The 21,336-nt window shown below is 40.6% G+C and overlaps 2 protein-coding genes across 2 annotated transcripts; both read right to left on the bottom strand.

Moving 5' to 3' along the window:
• Positions 1 to 233: 233 nt before the first annotated feature.
• Positions 234 to 8,316, bottom strand: fbxo32 (F-box protein 32). Its single transcript, XM_078253459.1, has 9 exons — positions 8,042 to 8,316; positions 7,369 to 7,490; positions 6,953 to 7,002; positions 6,737 to 6,829; positions 3,865 to 3,958; positions 3,023 to 3,207; positions 2,347 to 2,529; positions 1,664 to 1,807; positions 234 to 1,520 (listed from the first exon to the last, which is right to left on the bottom strand). The coding sequence occupies exons 1-9, from the start codon at positions 8,152 to 8,154 to the stop codon at positions 1,431 to 1,433; spliced, it is 1,074 nt and encodes a 357-aa protein (XP_078109585.1). The 5' UTR covers positions 8,155 to 8,316; the 3' UTR covers positions 234 to 1,430.
• Positions 8,317 to 15,295: 6,979 nt separating this feature from the next.
• On the bottom strand, positions 15,296 to 19,840 carry LOC144519037 (kelch-like protein 38). The gene is made up of 5 exons (XM_078251919.1): positions 19,578 to 19,840; positions 17,293 to 18,513; positions 17,039 to 17,180; positions 16,779 to 16,884; positions 15,296 to 16,564 (listed from the first exon to the last, which is right to left on the bottom strand). Exons 2-5 carry the CDS (start codon positions 18,510 to 18,512, stop codon positions 16,242 to 16,244), a joined length of 1,791 nt encoding a protein of 596 aa, XP_078108045.1. The 5' UTR covers position 18,513; positions 19,578 to 19,840; the 3' UTR covers positions 15,296 to 16,241.
• Positions 19,841 to 21,336: the final 1,496 nt, after the last annotated feature.

Genomic DNA, 21,336 nt, shown 5'->3' with positions numbered 1-21,336 from the left:
AGAAAACATCATCACTCATACAGATAGTTGTTGTAAGGATGTCCTGAGTACAAACAGTACCCATACCAAGATTTCTGGGTTTTTTTAACCACTATCTTGCAGTTCATCATTTGTCCAATAGAGAGCACAATTTTGCCATCAGCCAAAGCCTGGCTTCTTACTCACCACCAATTGTCCTACATAATGCTTCAGTGTTTGCTTAAGATGTGATGACTACGTAAAACAGATGGAGGTAAGATTATTTTCTTTTATTTATTCAACAGAACATAAACAGAATGCATTGCATAGCATGTACATCATTCCTCACTGTCTGAGCAGTAATAGAGGAAAGTCTAGGTCAAATTGCACCTTTATACAAATATTTCCATTCCTTGCCAGAATCTCAATTAATAAATAAGTAAACACAATCAGCTGGGTGTTTATAAAAAAAAATCATCATGCAGGAGGCTACAGAAAGAAAACAAGGTGTTTCACCAAGACAGTCAACTTTGGTATCAGAGCATCAGATCTTAAATACCACTCTTCTGTAAATGAGACATTTGTTGATGATAAAAACAGCATCAGGATCTGAAAACATTGCAAACAAGGATTTAGCTGTATCGGTTTCAAGTTTCGTGATAAGGCACATGCCATCTTTATACTGACTTTGATTACAATCTTTGGTAATACTGCACTCCTGTGCTGTTGCTATAGCAGCCACAGCAGAAAACAACACACAATAAAAAATAAAAAAAAGTCATATCAAATCTTTATAAAAGTGAAAAACGAAGAAAATAGAAAACACACTGTGGTGTGTCAACATATAGAATCCTCACTCAATTTCGACTCCCTTGCTTACATTCAATATCTCTGCAGCAACTCAAGATTTACATCTCTCCGTCCCAGTGCACAGGATATTATTGCATCTGAACATCAACACATGGCACCTCCCCCATGTGAGCAGGCTTTGTAATATAAATAACAAATCACAATTTCAAACAGGTTTGAATTAAAAAAAAAAAAAAAAAAGGGTTGAAAACCAAAAATAAAATAAGCAAATTCTCCAAATTTGGAAAAACAAGTGCACACATCTGAGGTCAACAGGTTTACTGTTTACTTTGGAGGTGTACTTCCAAAAAAAACTGAACTAAGACCAAAACTGACAGCTGAGTGTTCCCTTTATCCGAAGCTCCTTCACCCACAGGCCGACTGGCTGCTACATCTCTTTTCCTCTCTGTCACATTCACTTGCTTTCAACTGAACTCTCCCAGAGGTCTCCTTACCCTTTCAAAGAAACTCGATTGCATAATGTCCCACTGCCTGAACCCCCTTCAGTCACACCTCAACTAAAAACATCCAGGAATTGATTGTGCCATTAAACAAAAACAATATTGTACATTTCTATTTACAGTATGTACAGTCAGTTCATCTGGATTTGGGGGGGGGGGGAATCAGAAGTTGAAAAGGTTAATAAAGTCTTGAGGGTAGAGGGACATGGTGCAACTGTCTGGGTTGTTGGCTGTGCAGGGATGGTTTGTGTCCTGGGAAAAGAAACAAAGACACACAACTATCAATATTAAATGGTTTATTTTCTGTTTTTGCTTTATTAACAGTGACATTTGAGTTTCTTATCCACTTTGATCAAGTGCACAAAAGGAAGAAGACAAAAAAAAAAAAATACTACCTTCCAGAAAAGGATGTGGCAGTGTGTGCAGAAGTGCAGGGTGTCACTGTATTGCTCTCTGTGAGGATAGCAGCGACTCAGCTTAAAGTACATCTTCTTCCACTCCAGCTGCCCTTTGTCTGACACCATCAGGCGCTTCCGGATCTAAAGAAGAGGTAAACAGACTTTAAGACAGGGCCCAAGGAGAGAAAAAATACTTTGAAATATCTACTTTAATGTCAACGTTCTTGAGAATTTCTTTTGTATCCCTATTCACTACTACACACAGCGTAAAAGATGGAACATTAATAGATAGACACAAAGGACAAAGCACTCTAACCTGTAGGAAAGCTTCACTGTAACCTACTTTTAACGCCTGAGAACTTATCGCTTATCAAGTGCATGCTTTTGAGCATGGTGCTAGGTTACTCGCTAGGTTGTCAGTATGCACACTAAGGCCTCCTATTTTCCAGTGGCAAGTCTCGTTTATCCGAGATGCTTGAACTCCTCGTAGAGTGATTTTAATGATGTGGATGTCGAAAAGACAGCTCTGTCGTCTTATTTTTTAGGGTCTCAAGTATGTAACCTTGTTATTGTGAGGACAACGAGGAACACTGGCAACCTGCCATGTATGCAAATGTGTGTAAGGGCAAGGAAGAGTGCATCATTCTCATTCTATACGCATTTATTTCATTTCTACATGCCTGTCTGTCTGTGAAGTGGTACTGGCAGAGTCTCTTCCACAGCAGCCGGTCCTCAGTGAGGGCCCCCAGCTCGGGGCACACCTGGCCCAGGCTGACCAGGTCCCTGCCATCCGTCAGACGCTGCATGATGTTCAACTGGAGACTGACAGGCAGGTCGGTCAGAGTCATGCCTGTAGATGTGGGCTGAAGAAAACAGGAGGCATAAGGAAAGTTGTGAATATACAGTAATGGACATTTGCATTTAGGCCCTTCTTGAATTCTCTAAATTGTCCATCATAAGTAGAGATGCACGATATGAGGAAAATATCTAATTGCGATTATTTTGACTGATATTGCGATTGTAATAAGATTTGCGATATTGGAGGGAATGATCATTTTTGTGTCATTATTTTCTATTTCATTCAAAAATATGTGTGATTTTTGCGAGGATCTGTACCAAACAAAGATTTTGTCTTTAGTCTGTAGGACAGCATTTGTAAGCCGGGACGTCTCTGCAGCACCGTTCTAATTAAGAATGGTTTGACGCATATTTTGCCTTTAACAATAGTTGCGCCACTTGCGATTTGGATATTGCACTAGTCCATATTGCGATAAAATTACAATTAATTGTGCAGCCCTAATCATAAGAGAACTTTGGTGAATCAGGCTCCTAGCCCTGTATTTTGGGCATGCTTACCCTGTTGATCTGGATGTTGTCTAGCTGCTGCTGCCACTGCAGGATGTTCTCCATGCGGTGCAGCCAGGTGTTGATGTTCCCCACCAGGACAGACTTGCCCATGTCCTGAACCAGACCACACAGGGAGACATAGAGCATCTGCAGCAGCTCTTTGATGGGGCGAACGTTCTGCTGGTCATCCAGAACTGAGGAGGAAATCAGAAGATATTCATTTACCTCAATGTATTACTCCAATCGTGACTTATAAGTGAGGTTTTAAAGCCTGGGTATTACAGAGAGATTAGCAGCTACCATGCAAACCGCTAAAAGTGAAATATGTATTGTGAGTCATCGAAAAGCACATTACTAAAGCAAATGTTTTGGAGTGGCTGTACTCTTCTCCTGTGACGTTTATAATATTTGGCCAACAGGTTTCAGAACGCCACCTAAACAACCTGAATCTCTGTTTAGCAGAGGGAACATTTAGTTTACACTGAGGCTTGCTGAGGCGTCTGGTGACTGTCAGTGTTTTTCACTGTGCCATTAAAGCACTAAATTCACTCCTCGGTCTTCTTTACAGGTCGTTAGGGCTCATTTCCTCACCTATTACTGCAAACGGAGCAGGAAGGCCTCATTCGTCTATTAGACAGATGAGGAGTCTTTCTTAACATTTGATCCAACAATGAAGAAAATTAAATAGACTGAATGAGGGGCCATTTGTGCGTTTGTGTATTGTTGTGCATGGAAGATGTACGTATGCGTGTGAAGCAGAAAATCAACCCGTGGACCAAAAGGAGAGAAACTGAGAGGCAAACTAGTTGAGTATGAATTTAAAAGAATGGGAGAAGAGCAACAGGGCTCACCTTTCTGTACCACTCTCTCCAGAATATTCATGTAGTTTTTCTGCGCCACTCCACTGAGCGAGGGGAGCTGGGACTTGGCGATAAGCTCCAGAAGCTAGAGCAGAGAAAGAAAGAAAGAAAGAAACGCAACATAAATTTCATCCTGTCAGCTGCTCAGACTCCCTGTTCCACTGTCTCATTACTTTAGGTTTGTTATGCTGCATTCTTAGAAAAGGCACTTGCAATCCGAACAATAAATGCTGTCCAGAACAAATTTGGAGCCGCTCCGACTGGTCATTCCTCTCAACTGAAGCTGGATCCAACAACCATAGAACAGCATGTTTGGCTCTGATTGCTCTTGATCGGAGTCTCTTTTGGGAAAGAAGCTACTAGAAAGCTGTGTTGGACAACAGCCCGTGCTGTCAACAACATCAGCCTCTGTAAACAAGCGTATAATCATTTGACACCTGACCCTCCTGTCATGTGAATTAGCTGAATCATTTGACAGTGTGTCTGCACTTGTGCGTCCATGCATGCATGCTTGTGTGTGTGTGTGTGTGTGTGTGTGTGTGTGTGTGTGTGTGTGTGTGTGTGTAGTTGTTGCCGTTGGCTAGCGGACAAACAGTGGGTTCCAAGGTGGCATGTCTGTGACATCATGGAGAAACTTAAGTTCCCCCTTGCTCAATTCTGAGCAGAGCATATGACCTTTGTCATCATTCCATATTGTTGGGAGCTTGACGGGATACTCGCTATAGTAAGTTATGGAAGGCATAAAAAGAAGACAGCACAAACGTTCCTCATTGCATAAAATCTAAGCTCAAAACTGGTTAACGAAAGATGCAGGTTCATTACAAACCTGCATCTTCATACAAATTGGGCCTACTCAAAGTAAGTATTCAGCCAAATCCTAAATGAAAAGGGGTTTGGGGGTCTTAATAGTACCCAACTTTATGTGGCTGGGTTGGCTCAGTGGTAGAGCAGGCGCACATATACTGAGAGGTTTATGCCTCGACGCAGAGGTCCAGGGTTTGAATCCGAACCTGTGACGATTTCCTGCATGTCTTCCTCCCTTTCTAACCTTGCTGTCCTGTCAAAAATTAAAGGCAGAAAAGCCCAAAAAAAATCTTTAATAGTACCCAACTTTAAACTAAATTACTTCTTCTACATCCTCACCCTTCGTGCCTGTGTTTTTACCAATTTTAAGCTTCTTTGCTTCCTCCTGGCTCCCCTTTTCCATTTTTTTCCCAGCTCCATTCCTAAAACCTAATCCCATGCCTCTCTTCTTTTAGCAGCTCATCAAGTGTTCCTCTCTTTGTAGAGCAGCCGTGCAGAACAATGTGCGTTTCCATATCTACTTTTAGCTCCTACTGTTTGCTAAACTGCACTTCACAGTTTGGCGTGTGGCTCAATAGTTTTCCACAAACACACCCAACAGTATCAGAAGCATGGCATCTTCTTGTTATTTTATAATGGCTCTGCTAAAACACGTTCATTTTAAGGTTTCTGTCTCCTTGAAACAGCCTCCATTGGTCTGCTTTGAGGAGAAGGACCTCTTGTTGTCTCTTTGTGGAAGAACCCGATCCCTGTAACTGAGACGGAGTTAAATGAACCCGCAAATGCCATCAGACACAACCAGTGAAGAGCAGTGACCTAGGACACCGTGTCCAGACTAGACGCTAGTGTTACACAGCGATATTGTTTTTGGGGCTTACCACACTGCACTTGTTAGCTGAAACCTGCACTAAAAGGTCAATCCAAAACTTCATATGTCAAACTTTCTGTTGAAAGTTCTGTGTAAAGAGATTAGAAATTTAGATCACTTGTGGAACGATGGATTATTTTATATTCTGATATCTCTACCCTATACTTGTGTTTATGACTGTAGATAAAAATAAAAAAGTCATAAAACATAATCCTCTGCAAGGTTACTGTTTGGCCAAAATGGAAAATTGGTACGTCTCATCCTGGTCAAGCAGCAATTGGTACATCCCATCACATTCATTAGGCAGGCACTTAAATAGGAAAGAGAAAGCTCAACAGAAAATTGAGGCATAGGTTAGGTAAAGAGAGAGACATAAAAGAGGATTAACACAAAAGGAGGATGCCCGAGTCTGGCAGAGACAAGTAAGTGATATTTAAATATAAGTAGTATATTATATATATATATATATATATATATATATATATATATATATATATATATATATATATATATATATATATATATATATATATATATATATATATGGGTCTGAATCCTCTGGCAACTACCAGGTCTGGTTTCATAAACCCCTGTCGGGTGGTCGCACCTCACCGCACAGCTGTCACCCCCCCCCACACCGGCACAGGAGAACACCCCATGCATTCAGCTCACATGGGAGCACATGTGGGAGAGCTGGTGTTTGGTTAAGTGTGATGACACTTTGACATGGAGGGGAAAAGCTCCAAATTCAACTAAGGGATTCGCTATTGATATCCCATAATGCAATTACATTATTGATAATGATAGTGCATCAGATGTACACTTAGAATTCAGAGTCATATAAAATGCTTGAAGTGAATAAACAGCACTGGTTAGCAAACAGGAATTGATTTTTAAATAAAGCGTTGGGTTGATTCAATTTAGGGATGCCAAATGGCTTTACAGCTAAATGTCATGCTATGTCACACTTTTACCCTACCACAAAAGACACACATACATTCCCTGGGTTGGTATCGTCACCATTGAGAGAGCCCTGTCTGCAGAGCATTGATAAGAGCCAGGCAGAAGCATACACCCCCCGCTTAACCTTAACCTCTTCTCTGCCACTGACAAAACATTACCTATTAACAACCACAGAGGAAGAGAATCACAAGGGACAGAAGAAACTGGAAGAAAAAGAGGAGGACTCACTCTGACGACATAATTAAATCTCCTCGTGTCCTTGATGGCACTACAGAAATCCAAGCGGTTGAAGGCCTCTCCCAGTGTACAATATCCGTGGCGCTGGGAAAATTCAATTATCAGGGTATTGGATTGAGATCCTTGCCAGGAGTACAGGGTTTTTTTTCAGCATGTTTACATTAGCAATGTTGATATGATGAGAAACTGAATGACTTGGTTTGTTACCTCCTTGGTGCTTCCTTTATGAACATAAATCCAGTTTTCCCTGTGGAAATCTGTGAGAAAGCAGAATGTTTATATTAGTGGCCTGCCCTCATTAAGCAGCTTAGAAGCATTCTGACAAATGCGCGCGCACGCACACACACACACACACACCACACACACAGCACCAATAAGATGCAATTTCAAAGTCAGTATAGTTATTGAAATAGTTTATAAATGATGGAAAATTAATCAGAAACAGTATTATCAGGGAAGTGTTCCCCTCATGAAAACTGCATAACATCCTCCCAACCCTCTCCTGTTAATGTTTTGGTCTGGAAGCTAACTTTGGGATATTATTATGCGAATTGTAACCCCACATATTAAATTACAAAAAAATAGTATCCTTTGCACTGTGTGGCTCTTTCATTGTGACTCACAGGGGACCTTGGTGTTGTTGTTCATTTGGTCTTTTTTCCTCTTCTTGGCAGACATGTCGAAGCTAAGAGAGAGCAGCAGGTTCTCCTTGTTGAAACGCTCCTCCTTCTCGGCTTTGCAGAAGCTGGAAAAACACCACACATATTTCATTAAGCCACCACTTTACAATTATATTTGGTATTTTTGATGCTTTTTCAACGGTTTCTTTTTCAGGACAGAGAGCATACTCATCACAACACCAAAACAAGCTGTCAAATACATACTGCCTTTGTTAATATACATATATGTGTTTTAACTGTAACCATAGGCTGTGTTAAAGGAAAGCTTTTCGTGTTAGTGTGGGCATTTTGGAAAGTGGACAGACTCAACAGACGTTTGTTAATCCCCTCACTTGTTGTGAGCGTATTAATAGCTCAGTGATTAGCCTGGAAAAGGAACATATGGTCTCAGAAAAAAAACAACAACAACAAAAAAAAACACATGAAGGCCTACTGTGTGTCTACCACTCTGCCTTTGTTCATAATGCTGCTTGGACTTTCTTTAAAGTATCTCCCCCCCCCCTCCCTCCCCTCTCCCCCATCTTCGTCTCACTACTAGTGATGGCGCATTTAAGAGTTGCGCAAACTGTTGTGATGCAGACAGCGACGTTTCTCAGGACTTGTTTTCAGGACCAACCTCTCCACGGAGACATTGTTGTTTTTCTCGTCTGCTGTTGTCTTTTTCCACCCCTCCTCGGTTTTAACCCAACTCTGACCCGGCGACCTCCAGTCCTGTCCGAGGAAAGGCATCCTGGTTCGATGACGTCGAGTTAAAATAAATCTAAAATAATATCAGGAAACAGTCCCTGTTTGAGTTAATGTGTATCCCTTCTTGAAAGCGATGTGTTCGGGACGTATTTCTGGTCTAATGTTGTCATTGCGCAGCTCGTCTTATATCCTCAACTCAGAACCCGGAAATACATGAGCTCCGCCCTCTTTGGAAACTTCCCTGCAACACGTGGCTTTGTTTATCAACTTGAGCGTTGCAAAATCTCTTGGCGAGAACAGCAGAGGTAACAAAACTGTGTCATGTCATGGAAAGGTAGAGACACGGGACACCAAGGCAACTAATTTGTAAGGATTTTAATAAGATGAATCCCATAGGAAAGCATTTATTAAATGTGAAACGGCTTGGGAGACTATTATGCAGGTTAACCTCTGCTGTAGGGTCGAAAGTAGCTAGGCTACATTAACAAATACTGTACTTACTTTGAAAATACATACATTTACTTGAGTGTTACCAATTTTTGATACTTTGTACTTCAACTCCGCCACATTTCAGAGAGAAATGTTGTGCTTTTTACTTCACTACATGTATTTAACAAGTCAGGGACCGATTATCAGACTCTGTGTAGTTGTTTCACGTCTCTACTAATTTTGTGTCGCTCTGTCGTTGTTCTTCTAAGTCTCTTTGTAGTTGTTTTAAGCCTTTTTGTAGTTGTTTTGAGTCTTTTGTAGTTGTAGAGACATTGGCCAAAACATATAACCAACTTATAAAATATGATACATAATTATGGGCTATATTAAAGGCCCTGTCTTCTAACCTGTCCCACAACAAAACTAACGAGAGCCCCTGTAATACTGTGTCCTTTTACAGAGGTAGAATTGTCTATGCAGAACCTTAAAGTATTTTTACATTGTGGTATTGCTTATTTGCTTACATCAAACTCTTCATCCAAGTATGTGATATAATAGTGAAACCAAACTGCAGCCTGCTTCTGACTTTGTTACAGACCCCATTCAGGAACCCACAGTTTGAAAACCTCTGGACTATAACAATAGTAGCACTACAGTTTTTAATGGCTAATGCATTGGTGCTGATAAAAGTAATTACCGTTCAGGAAGTGTTTTGCCCAGGCTTTTCAGTACTGGCTTTATGTTATTGTAAATATAAAGGAAACATTCAGCCTCACAGTAACGTAGCTACAAAGTCCCCTGATTCTTAGTCACTCCTGGTATTATAAATAGATCAAGTTGTCCTCCAGAGTATCATGTTGCATTGTGGATTGTGTGTGTGTGTGTGTGTGTGTGTGTGTGCGTGCGTGCGTGCGTGCGTGTGTGTGTGTACCATTGTATTTCAATTATCCCAAAACAGCACCAACTGATCTGTGAAGACTGAATCAGGGTATTATGTTTATTTTGGATGATGTCATCAAAGACAATGTGTAACTAAGTCTGTCCAGGCCACTGGGTCAACTCTTATCAGCTTAATTAAACACAAGACATGTTTGCACACTCATCTGTGAGGCTTTTGGGAAAGACCAAAGTGTTGTGTATTGGATTTTTTTTATCAGCATACAGTAAGGATGATAGCGAAGGCATCAATTGAGGAAGTGCTGTTAATGTCTCACCTGTCTCTTACCTTGTGGGTCCTCATAATTCATGACAAATTCTGGAAATATAAGCGGTTACGATCTGGGAAACATGTCAGCAGCATCACATGGTGCACAACAAACGTGCACTTCTTCCAAGAACCAACAGGCCAGTATTTCGGCTCATTCAGTGCTTGTGTTGGACACATCGTGTGTGTATAGCATGACCAGGCTTGTTACCGGTCTGGTTTACGCAATGCAGGCTCTTCAGTTGTGGTTACAAACTATCATTTTGTGTTATAAAGTGAACTTATTTTTGACAATGGCTTTGTTGATTCCTTCTGTTCTTCTGTTTAATTAGTTGCCTTATTGTGACATTCACAAAGAATGAACAAGTATGGGAAGTGGTTCTCCCTCAGCAAAAGTGCATTTCAATCTCAGTGTTATTGAAAACATTGAATTAATTTCAAACATTACTGCACTGTTCATTACAGATCATGTGTTGCTGAAGTTTTTGAAGCAGGTGCATCTGGGGCTGTGTGTCTGGCGTTTTGATGTAACACCCTGATATATGCAAGAGGTCAAAGCTCTGCACACACTCTGCATTTTAAAATCTGTCAACAAGACGTCACATGAGAATATGTACTGATTACAATTACAGACACTGCAGAAGTGAGCCACGCTGAAATAGTTCAACAGTTCCCCATGCGTATAACCACACAAAGCCCAGTGGTGTGTGTAGAAAGTGGAACTTTGAGACTATTCAAGTTATTATAGTGTGAACTGCAGGGGGTATACAGTAATGTGTATGGTGTTGTGAGTCCCTGAAGTTTAATTATGTCTATTTCTAGACTCCAAACTCCAGGATAACATGGAAAGTCCCTGCAAGTGTTTGGTCAGTTGGTGGCTGACTAACTGAGAAGGAAGCTATGACCTACTGCTGAAAAGAGTATCAGTTTAGTTTTTTCAGTGAATCACAAACAATGTTGAATCAGAGATGTGCTTGGTTTAGTGTTAGTGATGTGGCTCTGTGAAACTTCAGAAAAACTTCATAAATCGTCTATACAATCAGCAATATGGTCATATTAATGTTAGGAAGCCATAGTAATTATGACGGGAGCGCTTTCGCGTAAGGAGTTAGGTTAGGTTGCTGGATAGGTCAAACAAACACAGGATTTCACGAGACCGGGCTCTGTTTCCTGTTTGAAATTAAAAGTAAATGGCGTTTTTTTTCTAACTTCACGTAACAGACAGAACTACATCACATTTTGCATTACCTGCATAACCAGAAGATGCATAACAAATGTACTGATTTAACCCAAACAACAATCTTATTCTAAACTTAACTAAGTAGTTTTGTTTCCTACACTGTAAACCCAGATTTAGTTGTAATTAAACTTTTTAGTGGTCACTACTTATTCTTTTATGTTTTGTTAAAACCATATTCATTACTAAATCACATTAGTGGTTTGTAATAATCAGATTAAGTATGCAGTGCACAGATCTTATTAAGCAGAGATAACTAACTATTGATTTAGTGTTCATGTTTATCTACATTTATTGTTGCACCATGACCGAGACCCGGGTGGGGACTGATGGTCTCTGGGCAGTGAGGAAGTGTTCAGTGGGGTGATTGCGCGTTTACTTCCCCCGCCAGGAACCAAGACACCGCTTGATTACATTAGACTCGAGCGGTTGCGGTTACATTCGGTCTCGACATACTATACACTCATACTGACCGACACTAGCCTCACACACTGGCCACGGTTACATTGGGTAGCCTGGTGCGCGGTCTCCTCGTGACAGTCTAACTACCACGTAGCAACATTCACTTCTAACATTTAACTTAACATAACTACCAAGATAACATTACGTGTATTTGTATGTGATATCATACTTTCCCCTTGGTAATGTAGCCTATGAATTTCCATGAACACAATTCTAAAATGCACGAGACATAAAGGCTTCTGGGATCGGTTGATAACTCAAACTTGCCGAGAACCTAGACACCCGTTTGATTACATAGACTCATGCACTAGGCACGGTTACGGTCTCGTTCAGTAGCCTGGCGCACGGTCTCCTCGTGACAGCCTACCTACCATGTAACAAACATTTAACTTAACATAACTACCAAGATAACGTGACGTGTATTTGTATGTGATATCCATCGATAATGTAGCCTATGAATTTCTATGTACACAATCATCTAAGATGCACGAGAAATAAAGGCTTCTGGGATCGGTTGATAACTCAAACTTGCCGAGAACCTAGACACCCGTTTGAATATAGACTCATGCAGTACCCTCGGTTACGGTCCTTACGGTCTCGTTCAGTAGCCTGATGCGCGGTCTCCTCGTGACAGCCTACCTACCATGTAGCAACATTCACTTCCCTAACATTTAACTTAACATAACTACCAAGATAACATGACGCTTATTTGTATGTGACGTACTTCTCCATCGATAATGTGTGAATTGCCATGAACACAATCATCTAAGATGCACCAGAAACGAGGCTTGGTTAATAACTCAAACTTGCCGAGAACCAAGACACCGCTTGATAGACTCGAGCGGCCGGTTGCACGGTTACATTCGGTCTCGTTCAGTAGCCTGGTGCGTGGTCTAGGTAGCTCATTTCACGAGTCTACCACCACTACTCCAGTGGAGGCGCTAATGAGCTAGATTACTACACACACAGTAGCAGAAGAATACCAGCTACACACAACGGCACGAATGAGGTAAAAGAAAAAAACAGGAGTGAGTCGGTTCATTGACGTATGGCACTCGATTCTCCCGGTTCAGTGACATGAGTCGGGTTAATTAACCGGCTCTTCGGTCAGTTCGTCAACACTAGTTTAAAGATATAGTACGTAGTTCCTGTCTCCCCCATGAGAAATTCTAAGTTATGATAACAAAACTTTCGGCGCATCCACATGACACAATCCTTCTGTGATTGCGCACCGTCGTGTTTCCTGCCACCGCTAGGGGCTCTAATTTATGAAACGCTCCAATGGGTCGTATTAGAGGTTAGGAATTAACAACCTATATCGTTATATGGTTTGGGGGACTTGTTGGGCTCTGTAGATAGCAATGCTGGTTTGTTTGTTCACCACTTTGCTCCAGGCTGCAATATATCAACATCTGTAAGATGGATTGCCATGAAAGTTTGTACAGATATTCATTGTCCCCTAGGGATGGACCCTACTGACTTTGCTGATCCCCTGACTTTCTACCTAGCACGACCAGCAGGTCAAACGTTTTTACTTATTGAAATATCTTAAAGCATCTACTTAATTGATTGCCACAACAGTTTGTATAGATATTTATGTTCCCCAGTGGTGGAATGTAACTACGTACATTTACTTAAGTACTGTACTTAAGTACAAATTTGAGGTACTTGTACTTTACTTGAGTCTTTTCTTTTCATGCCACTTTCTACTTCTACTCCATTACATTTCAGAGGGATTTTCTTTATCAATAATCTGACTGCTTTAATTACTAGTTACTTTACAAATTAAGATGTTTGCACACATAACCATAGACTGTAAAATGAGTTAATACATTACACATGACACATTAGGGCTAAACAATTTAAGGAAACATTTTTGCCAGATATTGCGATTCGGATTCAGTTTGAGATTTTTTTAGCTAAAGTTCAATATTGTCTGTGTAACAAATAAAACATGTCATGGAACATTATAACATGAGACACCATCAAAACTGCTCTATATCTTTATGCGTGGAACATAGATATGAATTTCCAGCAGTAAGTGATATGTAACATTATTCCAGCATTTATCTTATGAAAAAAAACATACATAAATATAATAATAAAAAGAGAAATAAATGTTAAAATGTTCAACCAAATGTTACACCAAACTAAGTATTGCACATTCGATTATCACGGTCTTCACGATTACCTAGTCGCATTATTTCAAATCTCAATTTCGATTTGAAAACAATTAATGGTTCAGCCCTATAACACGTGTATAAAATACGATGTTTTATTATAAATTAAACTACCCAACAATATATACAATTATACAAGTCCAGCTGAAATGATTAGCCGATTAAACACTTTTTGACTGATTGACAGAACTGTTTTGATCGAACCAGTTTCTAAAATGTGAGGATTTTTCTGCATTGAGTATTTTTACTTTTAATACTTTCAGTACATTTTCCTGATGATACTTACATACTTTTACTTAAGTAACATTTTCAATGCAGGACTTTTACTTGTAACAGTATTTTTACAGTGTGGTTTAACACTTTACATAAGTAAAGGATCTGAATACTTCTTCACTGGTTATCCCCTGACTTCCCATCAGCCTCAACTGTACTTTGTGTTTAGTTTTAAGTAGCAAATTAGACGATAAACGATTTTAAAGGTTAGTAGTGAATCATCCCACTGCCTCTCTCTCCTCTGTCCATGATCCCTGTTTTTGTTGTGATGTTGTGACTAGATGAGACAGCTGTCCTTACCCTCCAAAAAACGTAATCACAAACACACACACACTCTCCCATATAAACATAGTTACACGCACACCTGTTGCTGCTCCTCCTGGATGAGTTTCATCACACGCTCAGATTCTCTGTTGTGAAACCCCGCTCATCAGTCTCTCTCTCTCTCTAAGTCGTCTCTCACATCTGCCAGCTTGCGTGGCAACCAGCAGGACCACGTGCCTCACGTGGTGTAACATTCACCCTCTTGTTTGTTTCTCTAAATAACATCAGATCACCTATAGTTTTTCCAGTCCCCCACCTCTTCTCAGCTGCTCCACCCACTGTCCCCTGGATTCTATTTACTGGCAGTGAGCAACTGAAACATCCGACCCAGTGACTTCTAGTTTTAACGAAATGCACACAGAGAGTCCTGTGTTATATCGCCTGGTCACATTATGTTTACTCCACACAAAACAGCTGACATTGGTCTCTAAAAGTAATTGATGAATGAAATTAATATAATGTAATGTTGCTGATTCTTACTTTACTAAAGATCTGAATTGTTTGCAGCAATATATATTAACAATTCCAGCCCTCTAAATTGTGGTCCGACGAACACTTTAGTAGTTTTATTGTTATTCTGTCTTGCTGGCTAAACAGGCAACAAAATCTGGCTTTAATGTTTCCCATTTTCAAGGAGGCCGCATTTGAATGAGCCTTCGAAATGAAATTAAATGGGACAGCCTTTGTTGCGCCGGTGTGACGCAATCAGTCTACAAATGCAGTCCCGAAGGCTGCAGCCCCTGAATTGGGACATAGCTCATGTGTTTTCTGCATGAGCAGAAACATACAAATCCATGTTAGCCAGCTGAGACCCCTTGATGCACCCCTGGCTTTAATTCCACCTGCAACAGGTAGAGCAAAGCCATTTCATCCTGTTCCCCACTGGATAATTTTTAAAGCTGTTCTTTGTAAAATTATACATTTTCTATAATATCCTGTGTGTGGATGTCAGGAACCTGCCTGGGCATGTTAAAGGCCTGTGTGGACAGGAGTGTGAGCGGACACATGATGACACATACCGGACGCACAGACGCTCAGATTGCATTCACTGTCAACTGACTAAACACTGTGAAGACATGCTGCACTGACAGATGGAGAGAGGCCTCATATATGGATTGGATTTTTTATTGTGAAAAATCAGTAAACAAAACCAGAAAAAACAGTACAAAAACATAAGAAAAAAAAAGGGTAAAATTGTACCTTGTACCCTGTAAATTTGAAAGAATTTGAGACTTTTCCTTTAGCCACAGATTCATAAAGCAAAGTCAGGTATTATTTCAGCATACAGTAGATGTATCAGTAGATATACGGTATATGCTGATAATGCAGAACTATGTTGTGCAATATATTACATAGGGTAATGGGTCCACAGCAGTGGAAAAATACAAAACCTAAAAACACTACCAAAGTTTTTATTTAAATTTAGTCTAAAGCTACATTTTAAACACATGTTCATTGCTTCTATTTTGATTTCAATACTGCATGAAATATTTGGATATTTGATGTCTCATAATATTTTCATCATTTTGCATTGAAGCAACAGATATTGACCCAAACATTCACTAGACACAGCAGCAGGTTCAGACCTAACAGCTGAGCACAGCTTTGACTTGTACCAAACAGCACACAGCCCCGGGATTTAAACATGACAAGTAAAATCTCATGATTTAAAGCAGGCCGAAAATAGCACTTTCACCCTTTGTGAAGTCAGACAGATTGAGAAGGGGATGTGGAGCAGGATAGCTTGTTTTCATAGGTTTAGTTAAGTAAAGAATATAAAACATATAAATGTTATACATATAAAAGTACATTTCCAGGTATAAAAATGACTTACGCATTTAACAAATCATACAATATATATATATATTTTGATTTCTTGAGGTATGCTTGATTTAATGTGTCAGGGACTTTTAAATAAGTCCATTACTCATTAAAATGGAAATAGTGCAGATCTGCTACAACATGAAATCCTCTGAAATTAGTCCTTTTTTCTACATCGTCAGTTATAAATAAACTGGTTTCAAATAATAGCATTAGAATATGAATCAGAGCTTTGATTTTGTCCGTGTCTGTTTGAGAAATACGTCAGAGTCAGCGAGCCATGGTCAAACAGTTTATACGGCAGAGACCCCTTAGATGTCCAAGTGTCTGTCTTCGGGTCATAGCACTCAAAATTGTCTGAGTCCTCGATGACGTCGTGGCCGTTGATGTGACGTCCGCCAGTGACGTAGACTTTGTCGTTGAGAACGGTGGCAGAGTGGTGCATCCTCCTCTCCTTCAGGTTGGCACACTTGACGAACCGGTTAGCTTTGGTGTCGTATGCGATCATTCTCCTGGTGTACCCTGTGACAGGAGAGACGTTCATTTGAGAAAGCAGCACGTGTGGCTCAAGCAGAATGCCATGATGTAACTCTACAATCTGATTCATCAAGACATAAATCGATAGTAATGAATTATAGCAAAATGAATAAGGTTAAATTTTTTTCCTTCTTCTCTTAGTTGAATCAAAGGTGCAATGTGTATACATTTATTAGCCCTTATCACCGCTAGTATCTACCTCCAATGATGTAGATTTTGTCATCCACAATGGCCGCAGGAGCAGACACATTCTTCACTGTTCTGTTCTCCATCTTAGACCACATGTTCCTGGCAATGTGATACACCTACAGGAGGGAGGGGGGGGGGAGAGCAGGGGTGAAGGGAAATAGATGCTTCATGAGTAAATAAATGAGAATGGATAGATGGGTGAATGAATAGGGCCGCAGACTAATCAAAATGTAAACCGTGACTTAGTGATTAAAAAACATTGTGTCGTACCTGTATTATTCTGACTGGGTTCTGCATGGCATCCGCTCCTCCAAACACATATATCCTTTGGTTAGTAGCAGCCACTGCAGGGTGCAACACAGCCTCAGGCATGGGCGCCATCGTCTCCCATTGGTTGAACATACTGTTGTACCTGATAGCATTATTGCCAGATGTGTTATTATTTGCCACGTTTGTATGCTGTATGTGTTGTAGGCTGTTACCAACAGAAGTTTTTGATTGAGGATAATTATGGTGCACCTTACCTCTCCACGCTGCCTGTCAGTCGTTTGTCAGGCCCCAGGCCCCCCAGGACAAAGATGAAGTGGAGATATGAGACACTCTGGTGGGCAAAGCGTGGCTCCAGCATCGGCTCTGCCATCCGCCACTGGTTGGTCTTGAGGGAGAGTGTGTAGACAGTCGTTCTGACTTGGCTGCACTTTGTGTTTGCGGTCAGGCCTCCGATAACATACAGGACACTGTGAAGGGCGACGTAGGAGGCTTTGTACAGACGAATGGGCAGCTTGGCGAGCCACTGCCATTTATCGATCTTCTCATCAAAGAAGAGGGCCTCCCTCGAGGTCTGCTCGTTGTTCTTCCTCCCTCCCACAACCACCAACATGTCGTGGTAGGAGTAGCGCCTCGGTGCCACCCAGAGGGATTTGAAGCCAACTGCTGAGTCACCATTGCATTTTGTGCTGCCGGAAAACATCAGACGTCTCACAGATTCTATGAGCTCGGTGCAGAGCGGGGAGGACTGGATCAGCGGATCATTGGCTATGAATTGGAAGAGGTAGGTGGGATGGATGTGACGTAGGCGAACTTTCTTAAAAAGGTCACTGATGGCGCCACGCCTTGATAGAGGATCATGGTGGATCCAAGCAACAAGTGTCTCAAAGACCTGCTCCTCCTCCGCGCAAAGACCATCATCCTCCAGGTATCCCATGAGCTCTGGTAAGGAGAGCTCACACAGATCCTCAGATGCAGACACATCGGAGAAGCTCTTCACGGCCAACTCCTTTGCTTTGTCTCTCAAACTGTTACAAGCCACGATCTCGGAGAGTCTTATCATGCTCAAACAGTTGTCAGGGCTCAGTTGCTCCTGAAGGAAGCTTGAGCAGGCCTCAAAAAGGCGGCCATATTGCAACATGGAAGCCGCCTGCATCAGAGGCAGCACAATCTCCATGCTGATACTGATGAGTCCTGTGTAAACATAGTCAATGATGCTGCTCAGAATGGCCGATGGGACGCCTTTCAAGGTGATCTTGGTCTGCTGTCTCTCTATGAAGTTGTTGCAGAACATGGCTCTGAAGTAGGGGCTGCTGGAGATCAAGACGTTGCGATGGCATGGGATTTCTGTGTTGATCCCTGAACACAGTGACACATCAGTCAGGATGTTCTCCTGTCTCAGTCTGTTGAGCTGCAGGAGCAGGTTGGACGACTGCTCCTGGTCTTTGTAGTGGAAGACCTTGACTGGTCGGTCCATGCTGAGGAGAGAGACCAAGTTATTATTAACTCGGTTGGTTTGAAGGCTTATTTAAAAAAGTTTTAATTGAAGCTCAAACCTCCTCCATCAACTTGTATAAGCAGTCACATACTCTCACAAACTCAAGCATTTTTGCTATATGGTCGCTCCCTAAGTAGCCATTTGAGGGCTTGCTGTGAAAGAACCATTATCAACCATAATATGAGTGATCAGTAGCTCTACTTAAATGCGGCGTAGACTTCATCAAAACTGGATTACAATTTAGTTTTAGTACAGATTTTAGTGCAGCAATAAAAAGATTTTGAGAAAAATTTGCTCGTAAGACATCTTAGAATTAATTACTGTCCATACTGATTAAAAGCCACAGAATTTACAAAGATCATAAGGGTAGTGAAACAAACTCATTACCACACAACCAGGCTAGTGGAATTAGATTTAATAAAGTCCTGTATCATGTATTCAAATATAGCTATATATTGTTAAGATTTCCCCCAAACCACTGCTTAATGTCTAGTTTACAGATTGCAAGTAATTTGAAACCTGTTCAACTATAACAGAAACTTCATCATATGGCTTTAGATCATTGCCTTCATGCACATGGACCCAATTCAGCGCTGCTGCACTCAGACATTTTCCAAATAGAGCCTACAGAAGCCTGTCTGATTACTTTGGAGACTAGGTGTCTAAGAAGATTACTCCAGAAACACCTGCACAACTATTTCTGCTGCTGGAGTCATTCTCATGGAAAAAATACTGCTTCTGTTAGATGATGGTATTTTATGTGGAGCCTCACAAATTGGTTTTCATTTTGGCTTTAAAACTGGATACATTTTACTGCAGCTTTACCATTGCATGCATCAGATAAATTTGTAAAATAACAAATAAATGTATTAGTCTACATTTAAAGCAACATAATACAAAATGTCAACTTGAACAGATCATTGTACACACTTAACTAAGTATAAAAAAGCTTTTGTTTAATATTTACATCTAATGTATTTAAATCCATGCCAACATTATAGCATCCTGGCAGCTCATGAAGCCTTACTGGAATACATCATTTACCTGTTTCTCGTCTCTCTCTCTTTAAATGTATTCTCAGGTCCCGCTCTGTTTTCGAAGCAAGATCTCAGCAGATAATCGGATGCCTTGATTTTTGATTTTCCTGTACTTTCTTCCTCTTTGCTCTCGTGTTGATGCTGTGTGAGTGACTCAAAGGGGGCTGTCTCTTTGTAAGAGTGTGCTGCGTACTGTTTGTTTGTTATGATCTCCTCCACGAGGCCTCTGTGTACATTCCTCCCCTAAAAATAGAGCCTGTCTTTGGCAACACAGCAGCAGACTCACATGTTACAGAGCGTTTTCTCAGTATGTGCCTGACTCCCTCACTTAATGTCTGTAATATCTTAATGTCTTTCTTTCCCTTTTATTGTACACTTACTTTAGTGCTTCCTCGCCTGATCTCTTCTTTCTTCTCTATAAAGGGCATTCTTATTTACTCCATCTCTACTCTGTCTGCTGCGTGATTGTAGCAGTAAAAACAGCACTGATACTTGATAACACCCATTTTGGCTGCTCACACCGACAGTCTGCTGGTTGAAAACACAGAGATACAAAAACAGGATTAGGTTACTGTAGAAGCAACATAAACACATAGATAGCAACCCCATTTTAAACTGGCCAAGACTATTGGCATCACAACAAAGTCGCCATGAGTTATTATGCCAAATATGTTTCAGATTTACCAAGAGCCTAAGGTTAATAGAGAAAAAATAGTTTTATTATGGCATTCATCCTTTAAGCATAAAGAAATGTCCTCATTTAACATGTTGTACATCAACAACAGATGCTTGTGTTTCCTATCCTTTGTATTTGTTAAGCTCATTTCCATCTCATTTGTTCCATGCTCCCTGAAACAAAGCAAGTGTATTCATCATAGTTCCAGCTTTCATGGAGTGCATCCCACTAGGTTTCCATTCCTTAAAGCCGGAGAATAATCAGTGCTCGCTGGTCTGTTTCATAAGTGTGGCGACATAAAAACAACATTAGAGTGCATTTGCATGACATTTTTTCTTGTACTTAGGCTTGTTAACACAGAGCTCGGTAAATCAGACATAAATAGCTACTTGAGCTTCGACAACCACTAGACTGCTGTTAATTGTGGACACTTTGTCATATTGTGTGTTTGTGGACTACACTGCAGCGAATACATTCAATGAAACTCTAAAATTGCCAAATGACATGCATGAATTTGATTGATGCAACAAATTTGACAAGAAAGGGAACTATATATCAAGGCAGACTGAAAACTTACATGTGATACTGAAAACTGAGGTCACAATATTCTTACGTGATGCACCATGAAGCAAGCAGTCCAAACTAAACAGCACCATCTAGTGTTTGTGTCTACAACATTTCAGTTTGGCATATTTGAAAAAACTGGTTCTTTTTCTAATTAACTCCCTGGCATTTGTGAATTTTTTAGGGGGTTGGTTCTAAGTAAAATACACAATAAACAGGTCAGCTAAATTGTAAGGTAATAAGTTGTTATCTATACTTGCAGGACAACCCTGACTGTGTCATTAAATAAAATGTCAAAAATCTGCCCTTCTTGTGTGATATTGACATTAAAACTATCTTATTGATCTGTATAGCCGAGGGCTAAACCTTAACTTGTTTGCCCAGAGGACAACAGTGACATTTTATAACCCTCACTCTCATATTCAAAGCTGTGATTGCATCCATTAAAGTTGAGCACATTGTCTGCTATCTCTGCTCCTTCACCTTGACAAAAAGGACTCATTAATGTCTGCCTTCAGGCAACCAC

The sequence above is a fragment of the Sander vitreus genome, chromosome 6 (assembly GCF_031162955.1).
Source record: "Sander vitreus isolate 19-12246 chromosome 6, sanVit1, whole genome shotgun sequence".
In the NCBI taxonomy this organism is placed as follows: Eukaryota; Metazoa; Chordata; class Actinopteri; order Perciformes; family Percidae; genus Sander; species Sander vitreus.
The sequence above is the reverse complement of the archived record's forward strand: the minus strand, read 5'-3'. Positions and strand labels throughout refer to the sequence as shown.